Genomic DNA, 16,000 nt, shown 5'->3' with positions numbered 1-16,000 from the left:
TAGATGTAAAAGTACAAAGGCTATTAGGAACTAGAGATTTCTAATTCCCAGGGTCCTTGTTTCTTTCAAGTAAGAGCAAAATAATGATTAACCTTACATTAACCAAATAAATTAAGAATCCAACACTTATGGGGAGATCTGGTTCTGACAGAATGCATTATATACAAGTAGCTGATGTTGGCATCCACTGACTCAACAGGAATAGCTCATTTTCTGAATCTTTCCTGAATATTAAACGTAAACACAAATATATTTCATTTATCAATGGGGTTAGAATTGATGTCTACCACATATAACAAATGTGCTCTGGGTATGTTAAGGCATATGTGAGTTTAGCTCCTGCTGCATACAAGGTAATGTTATTTTAAATTTTTTGCCATGTTCCTCTGAACTTGACCTAAGAACAGAAAATGCATACCCCAGCAACTATGACCTGTTTGACTTTATAGGATGAGCAAGACAAGGGAAGCAGTTAAAATTTTTTTTCTCTTAGTGAACACAGCTGTAGTAAAAGCACTCAAGCAGAGTTGATGGTAGTCAACAGCTAACATTTTTTGAGTACTTACTATGTAACAGGTAGTGTTGCAAGAATTTTACATATATTCACTTAATTTTTGCAATAACACTATTAAGTAATTATGAGTATCCCCATATTACAGAGAAGGAAACCGAAACACAGAAAGGTGAAGTACCTTGTCCAAGGTCACCTAGCCTCTAAGTGGCAGAGCCAGAAGCCAACCTAAGCAGTCTCAGTGGTTCTCAATGTGTGGTTTGTGGATCCCTGGGGGCAGTCCTTCTAGCCCCTTTCAGGGGTCTGGAAGATAAAAACTATTTTCATAACAGTACTAAGACATTATTATTTGCCTCTTTTGCTGTACTGACATTTACACTGGTGGGTAAAATTGCTGATGTCTTAGCACAAATCACAGCAGTGGTGCCAAATAATACTAGTAGTCGTAATACTACTCTTCACAGCCACATGCTCACAGGAAAACAAGGCCAGTTTCACTTAAGCATGTCCTTGGTCAAACAGTAAAAATTTTACTAAATCCTAATCCTTGGATACACATCTTTTAAAAAGTCTGGGTGACTAAATGAAGTGTGCCCAAAGCATTTCTGCTGCATACTGAAGTACAAGGGTTGTCTCACAGAAAAGCCTTAGGTGATTAAATTGTGACCTAAACTAGGTTTTTCATGGAACAGCGTTTTTGTTTGAAAGAATGACTAATGACAAATTATTCAGACTTGAGATTTAGCAGACATTTGCTGAAAGATGAATAAAGTAAGCCTGTCCCTTCAAGTTAAAGAGCTGACAGGATTTTTGCCAACAATAAAACTCAAGCTTTCAAGGGAAAACTAAAATTTGGGAAAACTGGTATCTACCACCATGAGCTTGACTGCTTCAAAGTACTTAAGGACTTTTCTATGTTAACAAATATGATTTACTTTGTATTGAAGTATGGTTGATTTACAATGTTGTGTTCATTTCTGTTGTACAGCAAAGTGATTCAGTTATACATATATACATTCTTTTTTTTTAACATTCTTTTCCATTATGGTTTATCATAGGATTTTAAAAAATTAATTAATTAATTAATTTAAAAATTTTATTTGGCTGCATTGGGTCTTCCTTGCTGTGCACAGGCTTTCTCTAGTGGCGGCGAGCAGGGCTACTCTTTGTCTAGGCACGCAGGCTTCAGTACTTGTGGCTCTCAGACTCTAGAGCACAGGCTCAGTAGTTGTGGCACACGGGCTTAGTTGCTCAGCGGCATGTGGGATCTTCCCAGACCAGAGCTCGAACCCGTGTCCCCTGCATTGGCAGGTGGATTCTTAACCACTGTGCCACCAGGGAAGTCCCTATCATAGGATACTGAGTATAGTTCCCTGTGCTGTACAGTAGGACCTTGCTGTTTATCCATTTCATATATAATAGCTTACATCTGCTAACGCCAGCCACCCACTCCATCCCTCCCACAACTCCCTCCCCTTTGGCAACCACAAGTCTGTTCTCTATGTCTGTGAGTCTGTTTCATAGATAGGTTCATTTGTGTTATATTTTAGAGTCCACATATAAGTGATACCATATGGTATTTATCTTTCCCTTTCTGACTTACTTCACTTAGTATGATAATCTCTAGTTGCATCCATGTTGCTGCAAATGGTATTATTCCATTCCTTCTTAAGACTGAGTAGTATTCCATTCCATACATACATACATACATACATATATATACATACACACACATATATATATGTATATATGCCACATCATTTTTTATCCATTCATCTGTTGATGGACATTTAGGTTGTTGCCATGTCTTACCTATTGTGAACAGTGCTGCTATGAACACAAGGGTGTATGTATCTTTTTTCTTTTAATTTTTATTGGAGTATAGTTGATTTACAATGTTATGTTAGTTTCTGCTGTATAGCAAAGTGAATCAGTTATACATATACATACATCCATTCTTTTTTACATTCTTTTCCCATATAGGTCATTACAGAGTATTGAGTAGAGTCCCCTGTTCCCGGTAGGTCCTTATTAGTTATCTATTTTATATATAGTAGTGTGTATATGTCATTCCCAGTCTCCCAATTTATCCCTCCCCCTGCATGTATCTTTTTGAATTATAGTTTTGTCTGGATATATGCCCAGGAGTGGGATTGCAGGATCATATGGTAATTTGATTTTCAGTTCTCTGAGGAACTTCCCCATACTGTTCTCCATAGTGGCTGAATCAATTTACATTCCCATCAACAGTGCAGGAGGGTTCCATTTTCTCCACACCCTCTTCAGAATTTGTTATCTGTATACTTTTTAATGATGGCCATTCTGACCAGTGTAACGTGGTACCTCACTGTAGTTTTGATTTGCATTTCTCTAATAATTAGCAATATTGAGCATGTTTTCATGAGCATATTGGCCATCTGTATTTCTTCTTTGGAGAAATGTCTATTTAAGTCTTCTGCCCATTTTTTGATTGAGTTCTTTGTTTTTTGTTGTTGTTGAGTTGTATGAGCTGTTTGTATATGTTGGAAATTAAGCCCTTGTCTGTTGAATCATTTGCAAATATTTTCTGCCATTCTGTAGGTTGTCTTTTCATTTTGTTTATGGTTTCCCTTGCTATGCAAAAGCTTGTAAGGTTGATTAGGTCCCATTTGTTTATTTTTGTTTTTATTGCCTTGGGAGACTGACCTAAGAAAACACTGGTATGATTAACGTCAGAGAATGTTTTGCCTATGATCTCTTCAAGGAGTTTTATGGTTTCATGGCTTATGTTTCAGTATTTCAGCCACAAATGTGATTTTTTAAATATTATATGATGAAATGTAGCAATATGGGGAATATTTGCATAATTCAGTGATTCAATATTTCCCAAATGACCAATGAATGATGTTATCATATTAAGTGTGCAAAATAGACTGGTGAATTTTAATGTTGCAATAAGAAATGTTCACTGATATGGCTTCAGATTCCATGTTGCAACTAACCTACAACAATTTAGCACTTCTCAAGTTTTGATGTAGTAATATTGAACAAGAGTATCTGCAGATATCTGCAAATGTTATTAATATACTTCTGTTTCCTCTCATACCTGCGTGAGGTTGAATTTTCTTCATATACTTCAACCAAAAGAATATACCATTCTTTTCACTAAACTTTTTTGGGGAGGGAGAAATACATAGTTATTTTTCATTAAAAGCATGTTATTTGGGGCTTCCCTGATGGTGCAGTAGATAAGAATCTGCCTGCCAATGCAGGGGACGCGGGTTCAATCGCACATGTCCGGGAAGATCCCACATGCCTCGGAGCAACTAAGCCTGTGCGCCACAACTATTGAGCCTGCACTTGAGAGCCCATGAGCCACAACTACTGAAGCCTGTGTGCCTAGAGCCTGTGCTCTGCAACAAGAGAAGCCACCGCAATGAGAAGACCACACACCGCAAACAAAGAGTAGCCCCCACTCGCCACAACTAGAGAAAGCCCACGTGCAGCAACAAAGACCCCACACAGCCAAAAATAAATAAATAAATAAAATAAAGACAATCCTGCAGCCTGTGGAACAAAAACCACATTCACAGAAAGATAGACAAGATGAAAAGGCAGAGGGCTATATACCAGATGAAGGAACAAGATTAAACCCCAGAAAAACAACTAAATGAAGTGGAGATCGGCAACCTTCCAGAAAAAGAATTCAGAATAATGATAGTGAAGATGATCCAAGACCTCGGAAAAAGAATGGAGTCAAAGATTGAGAAGATGCAAGAAATGTTTAACAAAGACCTAGAAGAATTAAAGAACAAACAAACAGATGAACAATACAATAACTGAAAAGAAAACTACACTAGAAGGAATCAATAGCAGAATAACTGAGGCAGAAGAACGGGTAAGTGACCTGGAAGACAGAATGGTGGAATTTACTGCTGTGGAACAGAATAAAGATAAAAGAATGAAAAGAAATGAAGACAGCCTAAGAGAACTCTGGGACAACATTAAATGCAACAACATTCGCATTATACGGGTGCCAGAAGGAGAAGAGAGAGAGAAAGGACCCGAGAAAACATTTGAAGAGATTACAGTCAAAAACTTCCCTAACGTGGGAAAGGAAATAGCCACCCAAGTTGAGGAAGCACAGAGAGTCCCATACAGAATAAACCCAAGGAGAAACACGCCAAGACACATAGTAATCAAATAGGCAAAAATTAAAGACAAAGAAAAATTACTGAAAGCAGCAAGGGAAAAACGACAAATAATATACAAGGGAACTCCCATAAGGTTAACAGCTGATTTCTCAGCAGAAACTCTACAAGCTAGAATGGAGTGGCATGATATACTTAAAGTGATGAAAGGGAAGAACCAACAACCAAGATTACTCTACCCGGCAAGGATCTCATTCAGATTCGATGGAGAAATCAAAAGCTTTACAGACAAGCAAAAGCTAAGAGAATTCAGCACCACCAAACCAGCTCTACAACAAATGATAAAGGAACTGCTCTAAGTGGGAAACACAAGAGAAGAAAAGGACCTACAAAAACAAATGCATAACAATTAAGAAAATGGTAATAGGAACATACATATCGATAATTACCTTAAATGTGAATGGATTAAATGCTCCAACCAAAAGACACAGGCTTGCTGAATGGATACAAAAACAAGACCCATATACATGCTGTCTACAAGAGGCCCACTTCAGATCTAGGGACACATACAGACTGAAAGTGAGGGGATGGAAAAAGATATTCCATGCAAATGGAAATCAAAAGAAAGCTGGAGTAGCAATACTCATATCAGATAAAATACACTTTAAAATAAAGAGTGTTACAAGAGACAAGGAAGAACAATACATAATGATCAAGGGGTCAATCCAAGAAGAAGATATAACAATTATAAATATATATGCACCCAACATAGGAGCACCTCAATACATAAGGCAACTGCTAACAGCTATAAAAGAGGAAATCGACAGTAACACAGTAATAGTGGGGGACTTCAACACCTCACTCACAACAATGGACAGATCATCCAAACAGAAAATTAATAAGGGAACACAAGCTTTAAATTACACAATAGACCAGATAGATTTAATTGATATTTATAGGACATTCCATCCAAAAACAGCAGATTACACTTTCTTCTCAAGTGCGCACGGAACATTCTCCAGGATAGATCACATCTTGGGTCACAAATCAAGCCTCAGTAAATTTAAGAAAATTGAAATCATATCAAGCATCTTTTCTGACCACAACGCTATGAGATTAGAAATCAATTAAAGGGAAAAAAACATAAAAAACACAAACACATGGAGGCTAAACAATACGTTACTAAATAACCAAGAGATCACTGAAGAAATTAAAGAGGAAATTAAAAAATACCTAGAGACAAATGACAATGAAAACACGATGATCCAAAACCTATGGGATGCAGCAAAAGCAGTTCTAAGAGGGAAGTTTATAGCTATACAAGCCTACCTCAAGAAACAAGAAAAATCTCAAATAAACAATCTAAACTTACACCTAAAGGAACTAGAGAAAGAAGAACAAACAAAACCCAAAGTTAGTAGAAGGGAAGAAATAATAAAGATCAGAGCAGAAATAAATGAAATAGAAACAAAGAAAACAATAGCAAAGATCAATAAAACTAAAAGCTGGTTCTTTGAGAAGATAAACAAAATTGATAAACCATTAGCCAGACTCATCAAGAAAAAGAGGGAGAGGACTCAAATCAATAAAATTAGAAATGAAAAAGGAGAAGTTACAACAGACACCTCAGAAATACGAAGTATGCCAATAAAATGGACAATGTGGAAGAAATGGACAAATTCTTAGAAAGGTATAACCCTCCAAGACTGAACCAGGAAGAAATAGAAAATATGAACAGACCAAACACAAGTAATGAAATTGAAACTGTGATTAAAAATCTTCCAACAAACAGAAGTCCAGGACCTGATGGCTTCTTCAGAGGTGAATTCTATCAAACAGAGAAGAGCTAACATCCATCCTTCTCAAACTATTCCAAAAAATTGCGGAGGAAGGAACACTCCCTAACTCATTCTATGAGGCCACCATCACCCTGATACCAAAACCAGACAAAGATACTACAAAAAAAGAAAATTACAGACCAATATCACTCATGAATATAGATGCAAAAATCCTCAACAAAATACTAGTAAACAGAATCCCACAACACATTAAAAGGATCATACACCATGATCAAGTGGGATTTATCCCAGGGATGCAAGGATTCTTCAATATACACAAATCAATCAATGTGATACACCATATTAACAAACTGAAGAATAAAAACCATATGATCATCTCAATAGATGCAGAAAAAGCTTTTGACAAAATTCAACACCCATTTATGATAAAAACTCTCCAGAAAATAGGCATAGAGGGAACCTACCTCAACATAATAAAGGCCATATACGACAAACCCACAGCAAACATCATTCTCAATAGTGAAAAACTGAAAGCATTTCCTCTAAGATCAGGAACAAGACAAGGATGTCCACTCTCACCACTATTATTCAACATAGTTTTGGAAGTCCTAGCCATGGCAATCACAGAAGAAAAAGTAATAAAAGGAATACAAATTGAAAAGAAGCAAAACTGTCACTGTTTGCAGATGACATGATACTATACATAGAGAATCCTAAAGATGCCACCAGAAAATTACTAGAGCTAATCAATGAATCTGGTAAAGTTGCAGGATACAAAATTAATGCACAGAAATCTCTTGCATTCCTATACACTAATGATGAAAAATCTGAAAGAGAAATTAAGGAAACACTCCCATTTACCACTGCAACAAAAAGAATAAAATACCTAAGAATAAACCTACCTAGGGAGACAAAAGACCTGTATGCAGAACTATAAGACACTGATGAAAGAAATTAAAGATAATACCAACAGATGGAGAGATATACCATGTTCTTGGATTGGAAGAATCAACATTGTGAAAATGACTATACTACCCAAAGCAATCTACAGATTCAATGCAATCCCTATCAAACTACCAATGGCATTCTTTACGGAAGTAGAACAAATCATCTTAAAATTTGTATGGAGACACAAAAGACCCCGAATAGCCAAAGCAGTCTTGAGGGAAAAAAACGGAGCTGGAGGAATCAGACTCCCTGACTTCCGACTAAACTACAAAGCTACAGTAATCAAGACAATATGGTACTGGAACAAAAACAGAAACATAGATCAATGGAACAAGATAGAAAAGCCCAGAGATAAACCCACGCACCTATGGTCAACTAATCTATGACAAAGCAGGCAAAGATATACAATGGAGAAAAGACAGTCTCTTCAATAAGTGGTGCTGGGAAAACTGGACAGCTACATGTAAAAGAATGAAATTAGAACACTCCCTAACACCATACACAAAAATAAACTCAAAATGGATTAGAGACCTAAATGTAAGACTGGACATTATACAACTCTTAGAGGAAAACATAGGAAGAACAGTCTTTGACATAAATCACAGCAAGATCTTTTTTGATCCACCTCCTAGAGTAATGGAAATAAAAACAAAAATAAACAAATGGGACCTAATGAAACTTCAAAGCTTTTGCACAGCAAAGGAAACCATAAACAAGATGAAAAGACAACCCTCAGAATGGGAGAAAATATTTGCAAACGAATCAACGGACAAAGGATTAATCTCCAAAATATATAAACAGCTCATGCAGCTCAATATTAAAAAAGCAAACAACCCAATCCAAAAATAGGCTGAAGACCTAAACAGACATTTCTCCAAAGAAGACATACAGATGGCCAACAAGCACATGAAAAGCTGCTCAACCTCACTAATTATTAGAGAAATGCAAATCGAAACTACAATGAGGTATCACCTCACACCAGTTAGAATGGGCATCATCAGAAAATCTACAAACAACAAATGCTGGAGAGGGTGTGGAGAAAAGGGAACCCCCTTGCACTGTTGGTGGGAATGTAAACTGATACAGCCACTATGGAGAACAGTATGGAGGTTCCTTAAAAAACTAAAAATAGAATTACCATATGACTCAGCAATCCCACTACTGGGCATATACCCTGAGAAAACCATAATTCAAAAAGACACATGCACCCCAATGTTCACTGCAGCACTATTTACAATAGCCAGGTCATGGAAGCAACCTAAGTGCCCATCAACAGACTAATGGATAAAGAAGATGTGGTACATATATACAATGGAATATTACTCAACCATAAAAAGGAACGAAATTGAGTCATTTGTTGAGACGTGGATGGATCCAGAGACTGTCATACAGAGTGAAGTAAGTCAGAAAGAGAAAAACAAATATCGTATATTAATGCATATTATGTGGAACCTAGAAAAATGGTACAGATGAACCAGTGTGCAGGGCAGAAATAGAGACACAGATGTAGAGAACAAATGTATGGACAACAAGGGGGGAAAGTGGTGGTGGTGGTGGGATGAATTGGGAGATTGGGATTGACATATATAAACTAATATGTATAAAATGGATAACTAATAAGAACCTTCTGTATAAAAAAATAAATAAAATAAAATGCAAAAAAAAATAAGTTAAAAAAAAAAGAAAAAGGTCAGCAGCCAAGGAGGAAAGATAAGGACTCTAAAAGACTGTCAATTTATTAGATTAAATTAAGGTGTTCAAGTTAGCAAGCAAGGGGCTTGGGAGGCTCTAGGATTTTTGTTTTGTGATGTTTTAAAGTTTTTAATATCTTCAGAGCTGAGTTATGTATTTGGTCAATCAATGACAAACCTATAGAACATCTATGATTTCAAGTTCTTAAAATGAAAAAGACTCAAGCCCAAGGAATATTACATAAGGGAATATTTTGGCTAAGACAAACAGGACTTGAGTAATATCTTCCTCTGTTTCTCAAGAATAACAAAATCTACCTTCTGCTTTTGGATGTAGTGTTTTAATTGTAGTCTACATCATTAATATAAGGATGTTAGAAGGGGAAAAATGGTCTTTTTTTTTGGGGTAGTAATTTTGCTGGAGTGAACTGAATAAATGGCAATAACTCTTTAGGGAATTTTTAAGAAAAAGGAAATTATCATGATCAAATTCTGAACTAAGAAAGCAATGTAAGTTACTTTATTCTAAATTAGCACTTTACAATAAGGTAAGCACAAAAGCAAGGATTTTATATTGTTTTCCTAGCTGCAGAAGATTCTATTCAATTCCATGAAATACTAAGGAACAAAGGACTAGTATCACAGAGTGCCTACTATGTGGTAGGCACTGCGTAGTAACTTACACTGCATGTAATCCTCAATGAGGTACTAGTATCCTCATTTTTCAAATGAGAAACTGTGGTTCAGAGTAGTGAAGCAACTTGTCTGAGATAAAATCCAGATCTGTTTTAATCCAAGGCATGCAATCATCCCACCTCCCACTGTGACCCCAGGGAGTTAGCTAGTGTCTGATGATGGATATGACACTCAAAAACATATAACCAAATTAATGCTATAAATGCCTTTAGAGATACATATATATCTTGGTACTTAAAGGAGAGAAAGAGAGAGCGATCTCACAGAGCTGGAAATGGCAAGTTCAGGCTTAGCCTTCTCAGTAGAGAACAGTCTGGAATTCCTTGGCACAGCAGAGTGGCAACCACCCAACCAGAACCCTTCAGCGCTGCCTCAGAGTCCTCAGAGACCAGTAGAGACACATCCCATCAGGACACGGGAGCTAGTTGAGTGTCCCTGAGAAAAGGCTAGGCCCAGCACAGTTCCGGCTTCCGCTACGCATACCTGCTTGCTCTGGTTCTTGCCTGTCTCGCCGGCGGCACCCATCTTATTCACTTGCTACCTTTTTCACTAATGCTGCCACTCGGGGTTTTTCTCGGTTCCTCCAAGCTCTCTCTCCCTCTCCTCTCACCTTAGGGCTATTGCACATGCGTCTACCTGAAACGTATTCCAGTCTATCAGGATTTTTAGATGGAATCATCAGAAACCGACTCTGGCTGATTTAAGCCTAAGAGAAATGGAGTGTATTGGGTGGCTCACAGAATTTCCAGGAAGGCTGCAATACGAGGTTTGGAGATTAGGAAGAGACAAAGCAAAGCTGGACAAACAGAACTTCAGGCAAAATCACACCCAGAACCAGCCTGAAGAGGGCTCCGTTGCCTTTGCCTCTGAATGCAACGCTCCCTTAGACAAGGATATCCTGGAATCACTGCTCCAACAAACTGAATGTTGCTACCACACTCACTGCCACCAAAAGAAAATTCTCAGCTCTGCTTTTTGGTATCTCTAGTTCCTGATTCACTGCCTTAGACAGATGACTCTGACCAAGCCTGGGTCATGTTCCCAAACTCTAACTGCAAGGAAGGCTAGGAAAGTGAGTAGGTGGGCTTTGGAGAAGCCTGCCCCTTACCAAGACTCACACCGTGGGAAGGAATTCAGAGAAGGAATTCAGATGCTAAATAGCCAAAAAGTTCCACCCCTCATTTCTTCCCCTGCTTGCCTCTTCAAGACTGGCCTCTTTACAATTCAGGTCTTTGTTGAACCAGCTCCTCAGAGGCCTTCCCTTGACCACCTCATCTTAAAAGATCTTCAGTCTGTTGTTACCTGCACCATGTTTGTTCCTTCACTGTACTTATCACAGTCGATCATCATTTATTTGGACTGTACCTTTCATGAGAACCTTGACTGCTCTGTTCACCTGTTTCCTAGTGCCCCCGACCAAGCCTTACACAGATGCCCTCAGTGAACAGCTGTTGAATGAACGAGTAAGTGCATGAATACTTAAGAAGGCAGAGACTCTCTCTGCTTAATTTTCTCTAGGTTCAATGTAGCATTACGTTAAAGGAGTTTCCATACATTACACTGGGAATTAATCGAATTACTTTATAGGCGCAGTCACAGTCTTATTAATCAGTACAATACCATGTTCCATTTTGTGTTTCCGTTATTATTATTTTTTACTTGAGTGGTAATGCTTATCTTATTGGCATGAGATCATGCTATGGATTTTCACTAGGCAGTTTCTGCTCATAATTGGCCACTTTTCTTACCTGAACACATAGAGATTTAAAAATAGTTTGAAAAGGTATATCTTGCTCTCCGTAACAAATCAGGTATAATCTTGTGTGCTATTATATGCCAAGTGTGTTCTTATAGAGAACTTCATAATCGATATCCAGACGTGGCATTAATGACTAATGACTTCCCGGCTATGTCAGGATCTGAGATCATTAAACCTTTTCAGGAATGTCTTCCCCACCACTACACTGTTAAGTCCCTCAATGGTGCCTTAATTGGGGCTTTTATTGACTGCAGCAGCTCAGTAAATATGTTTGTAATTCATCATTAGCTTTACAGTAATGAGTGTAGCCACTCAGTCGCCACTTCCAGCAAGTTGGCTCCTGGCTCCGTGCCTCTGGACTTTGAACATGACTCTGGTCTAGAATCTGAGACCCTGACGTCTAGAATCTTATAGATCTTTGCATTTTACAGAATGTTCAACAGAGGCTTGGACACATATTAATTATTACTCCGTTGAATGTTGGCTACATGAGGTTAGTGGCTATTTTAAAGTCTCTTTTAAATGTGTCTGTGTTCTATCTCCACACGTAATACGGTGCTTGTAAACACTGCCTATAGAACTGCATCTGGCTCCTTGTCCCACCACCCTGGCAAGTCTAGAGTTTATGCTAAAAGGGCTAATCCCTTCTAAGGGTCCTTATCCCACTCGCAAAATTGTATACAATATTTTGTGTGTAGGTGAATTTACTCAAGGAGAGGTTGTAATTTTCACCAGCCTCTCTGAGTTAGAAAAGTTTAAGAACTACTGCTCCAGAGGCTTCTAAATCTCAAATTGTCTGTCGGAAGTAGAGGTGGAGAAAAATTCTACCTACATGCACACTTCCTCTCTCCCTTTATTCCTAAAAGAGGAGAAGTAGTGGTAACAGTAATGATAATTATAGTAATAATAAACGTTCATTGGACACTTACAAAAAAATAATAATAAAAAATAAAGTGGGATAGGTTCTTAAAATGAGGAAAAAAATATTTATACATATGTGCTTATGACTTTTATGCGCAAGAGAATATAAATTTAAAAAAAAATAAAATAGGGCTTCCCTGGTGGCGCAGTGGTTGAGAATCTGCCTGCTAATGCGGGGGACACGGGTTCGAGCCCTGATCTGGGAAGATCCCACATGCCGTGGAGCAACTAGGCCCGTGAGCCACAGCTACTGAGCCTGCGCGTCTGGAGCCTGTGCTCCGCAACAAGAGAGGCCTCGATAGTGAGAGGCCCGCGCATCGCGATGAAGAGTGGCCCCCGCTTGCCACAAGTGGAGAAAGCCCTTGCACAGAAATGAAGACCCAACACAACCAAAAATAAATAATAAATAAATAATTTAAAAAATAAAAAATAAAATAAAATAAAAATTAAAAAAAAGCAAGTTATTTATGTCATCATATAATGGGTTTAATTTTGTTATTTCAAAATGAATTAATAAATATTTTTAAAATTTCTGTTTTAATTTCTAATATGGAAAGTATTGCTAGATATAATCCATATATTTTCAGAAACTTTGGAGTCCCTAATAATTTTTAAGAATGTAAAAAGTTCCTGAAACCAAAAAGTCTGAGAACTGCTGCACTATATCATACTAGTGGTGGGATGAAAAGCAGCAGGAACTCAGAGTGTGGGCTGGGTCACATTAATGTCAGAGCCTTAAAGATTTACAGACTTCTTCAAGGCAGTCCCTTGTAAGCCTCCCTGAATCCAGACCATTCCCTAACTTCAGTTATCATGAGGCCCAGCCCTATCTATGGCTCTTGTCCTTGGAATTTCATAGAAAGAGTTTTGCCCTTACCTCTGTAACAGGATCCCTATAATAAACTACATTTTACTGGAGCTACCTTAAGTGGTTTCCTTGTAACCAAAGCAGCCTGACCAAAACCATATACATGCATCTGTTTTAAATATGAACCCTGATCAACGGGAATGGAATGCTTCTGTTTCTATATCAAAATAACTCTACCTCGTGATCTTTTGGTTTGACGTAATTTGATGGAAAAATTCCAGTTCTAGCTCCGATACTTCCTGTCCACCATTCTCCATCTTTCTGGGTCACCAATATTTCTTCACCTTCAGTGAAAGTCAAATCTCCAGGTTCTACACTTGAATACGGATAAAGTGCAATATACTCTGTAGGAAACAAAGCAAAAAGAAACTAGTTTTGGCTGCAAGGTTACAGAAGTAAAAAAAAAAAATGTTGATCTCCAAGATCTTGAGTAATTTTGCTGGAAAAGACGTTGTGACTTAAGGAAACCTAATGCAAAGAGATGTTAAGGTAGAAAATGCAATGAAGTAATTATTTAGTAATTTCTTCGAAAAAGATTACGTCTTTGACTGAACATAACACTTTATCACAGGGTTTCTTTTTTCCCCAACTGTATCATCATCACCATGATCATCATCACCATGTCACAGAGAATAACCCCAAAACTACAAACAGATATCAGTATCTTTACAGAGTCAAGACATGAAAAGTTTTCTTTAACCTTCTTACATAAAGTATAGTTTAATCTGCTAAATTCTTTTCTCTTTAATTCTTTTACATACAGTTATGGAAATGCCCACTATTCAGCTGACATCAGTACAGAGGCCAATTTCCATCACAATGGTCCAGCTCCTAGCACAGTGCTTGGCATAGAATAGATGCTCAATAAGTATTCGTTCATGAATAACCTTAACGGAAATGTCTAAGTTTTTATACTGGCTTTGTTTTTTTGTTCTGATGATTACTAGTACTTAGAAGAAACAGTCAATGACCAGGTTTTAGAAGTCTCTTTTTCTTTCTTCTAGTACTATTTGTATTTGTTGACATGAAATTTGCTCTGTAGATCATAAACTGGAGATGGCCAGAACCAGTATCCAGAAACTATTTACTATCCACATTCCCATATTATTCAATTTAGCTGACTTAACAAAATGAAAAATGATTACAAGGTTAAGTAAGGTATGTTGCAACAAGCGAGGTCCTTTCCAAAATGCTCCTCACCACTTTCCTAGGATCATTCCACTGCAGCTATTCCACAGTAAACCTCTGGTTCCAGCCTTGCCAGTGACTCGAGTTCCCTAACCTTTCACAGCTGAGCCTTGGCTCATACCTTTCCCTCTGTCCACCAAGCTTTCTCTTCGTCACTAAGCAAGAACCTACTCATTGTTTAAGATGATTCAACATGGCCACCTCTTTGGATTCATAGGTCCTACTCAAAATTATGTTTTTGTTCATTTATTATATAGAATTTATTACAATTATATGCCTAGCCTTCCCATTTTACTGTGAGCACTTGGGAAATTGTATTTTATTCATCCGTATATATTTCAGGCTCTAGCATACAATCTCTAATGTAGTAGATACTGAATAAACTGTTTAATTTACCATTAAACTGATTTTCTTGAGCAATATAAACAAAATGTACTTAAACTGTTCAACTAATTTTACAATGAATATATAATTCATTTATAAACCTATACAACTATTAAATAAAAATATTGTCTGAAAGAAGGGTAGACATTTTTCAGCACATTATCAAAATTAAGATACTCAAACAACCCAAAGGGCAATAAAAAATTTCTTTGTAATATTTATGATTAAAGTGTATCTTGATTTCAAATCCTACTTAATGATTTATATGGTACACTGTAATTAAAATGCAATTCAGGGAATTCCCTGGCGGTCCAGTGGTTAGGACTCTGCACTCTCACTAGTGAGGGCCCGGGTTCAATCCCTGGTCAGGGAACTAAAAATCCCACAAGCTGCGCAGTACGGCCAAAAAAAAAAAAAACAAACAAGTGCAATTCATAAACAACTAAATGTACTGAAATTTCCTTATATTCTAAACATCTATAATCTAGATATATAATAAAAGGAAAACAAAAAACTTCATGCTATCTCATTGCAACACTTATCTATGATCTTATTTATTGAGGCAGTCTATGCTGAATTTTTATAGTACTGATTTTCTAAAAGCGTCAAGTATTTTCAGCTATATATTTTCTATATCCTCAATATTCATGTGAAATAGAGCGGGAGCAGGTTTTCCTAACCTCACTTTAACAATGAAGACACAGAAGCAAGGAGAGTAACAACTGTGGGAAGTCAGATAATTTAGTCAGTGGCTAATTTGACTTCCATCTAATTTATAAATTGCCAAAAGCTCACCTTCTCCCACTGTACAGGCTGCAGAGGTAGGTTTCTTGTTTACAGCTGCATACAAAGCTTCTGGTCTGCCAAATATACACACAAATAGATTAAAAATAATAATAATAAAATAACAAAAAAAGACATCAACAAGTAAATAAACAAGAAAGGTGATTTGACGAAAACAGGAGGTTTTAGCAGTGCATTCTTTTACGGGCTAAAATTAATTGAAATATTGTCTCAGTACACAGGCTAGAAATACCCTCATAAGCAAAATCCTAGTGGATTAAGAACTGCCTACTTACAAACTACTAAATTTTTTAAATCTATT

General features: G+C 37.2%; 1 protein-coding gene across 18 annotated transcripts in view; it reads right to left on the bottom strand.

Annotated features, from left to right (window-relative positions):
- Nucleotides 1-16,000, bottom strand: part of ITSN2 (intersectin 2) — a 165,137-nt gene that overhangs the window by 46,246 nt on the left and 102,891 nt on the right. For all 18 annotated transcript variants that reach the window (XM_036872696.1, XM_036872706.1, XM_036872699.1 and 15 more), the window contains 2 exons: nt 15,691-15,755; nt 13,501-13,667 (listed from right to left, as the gene is read on the bottom strand). In XM_036872696.1, the coding sequence (XP_036728591.1) occupies nt 13,501-13,667; nt 15,691-15,755 (232 nt within the window). The remainder of the gene's footprint in view (nt 1-13,500; nt 13,668-15,690; nt 15,756-16,000) is intronic.

This window comes from Balaenoptera musculus, chromosome 13 (genome assembly GCF_009873245.2).
Source record: "Balaenoptera musculus isolate JJ_BM4_2016_0621 chromosome 13, mBalMus1.pri.v3, whole genome shotgun sequence".
Taxonomy (NCBI): Eukaryota; Metazoa; Chordata; class Mammalia; order Artiodactyla; family Balaenopteridae; genus Balaenoptera; species Balaenoptera musculus.
This window is presented reverse-complemented; position numbering and strand designations above follow the sequence as displayed.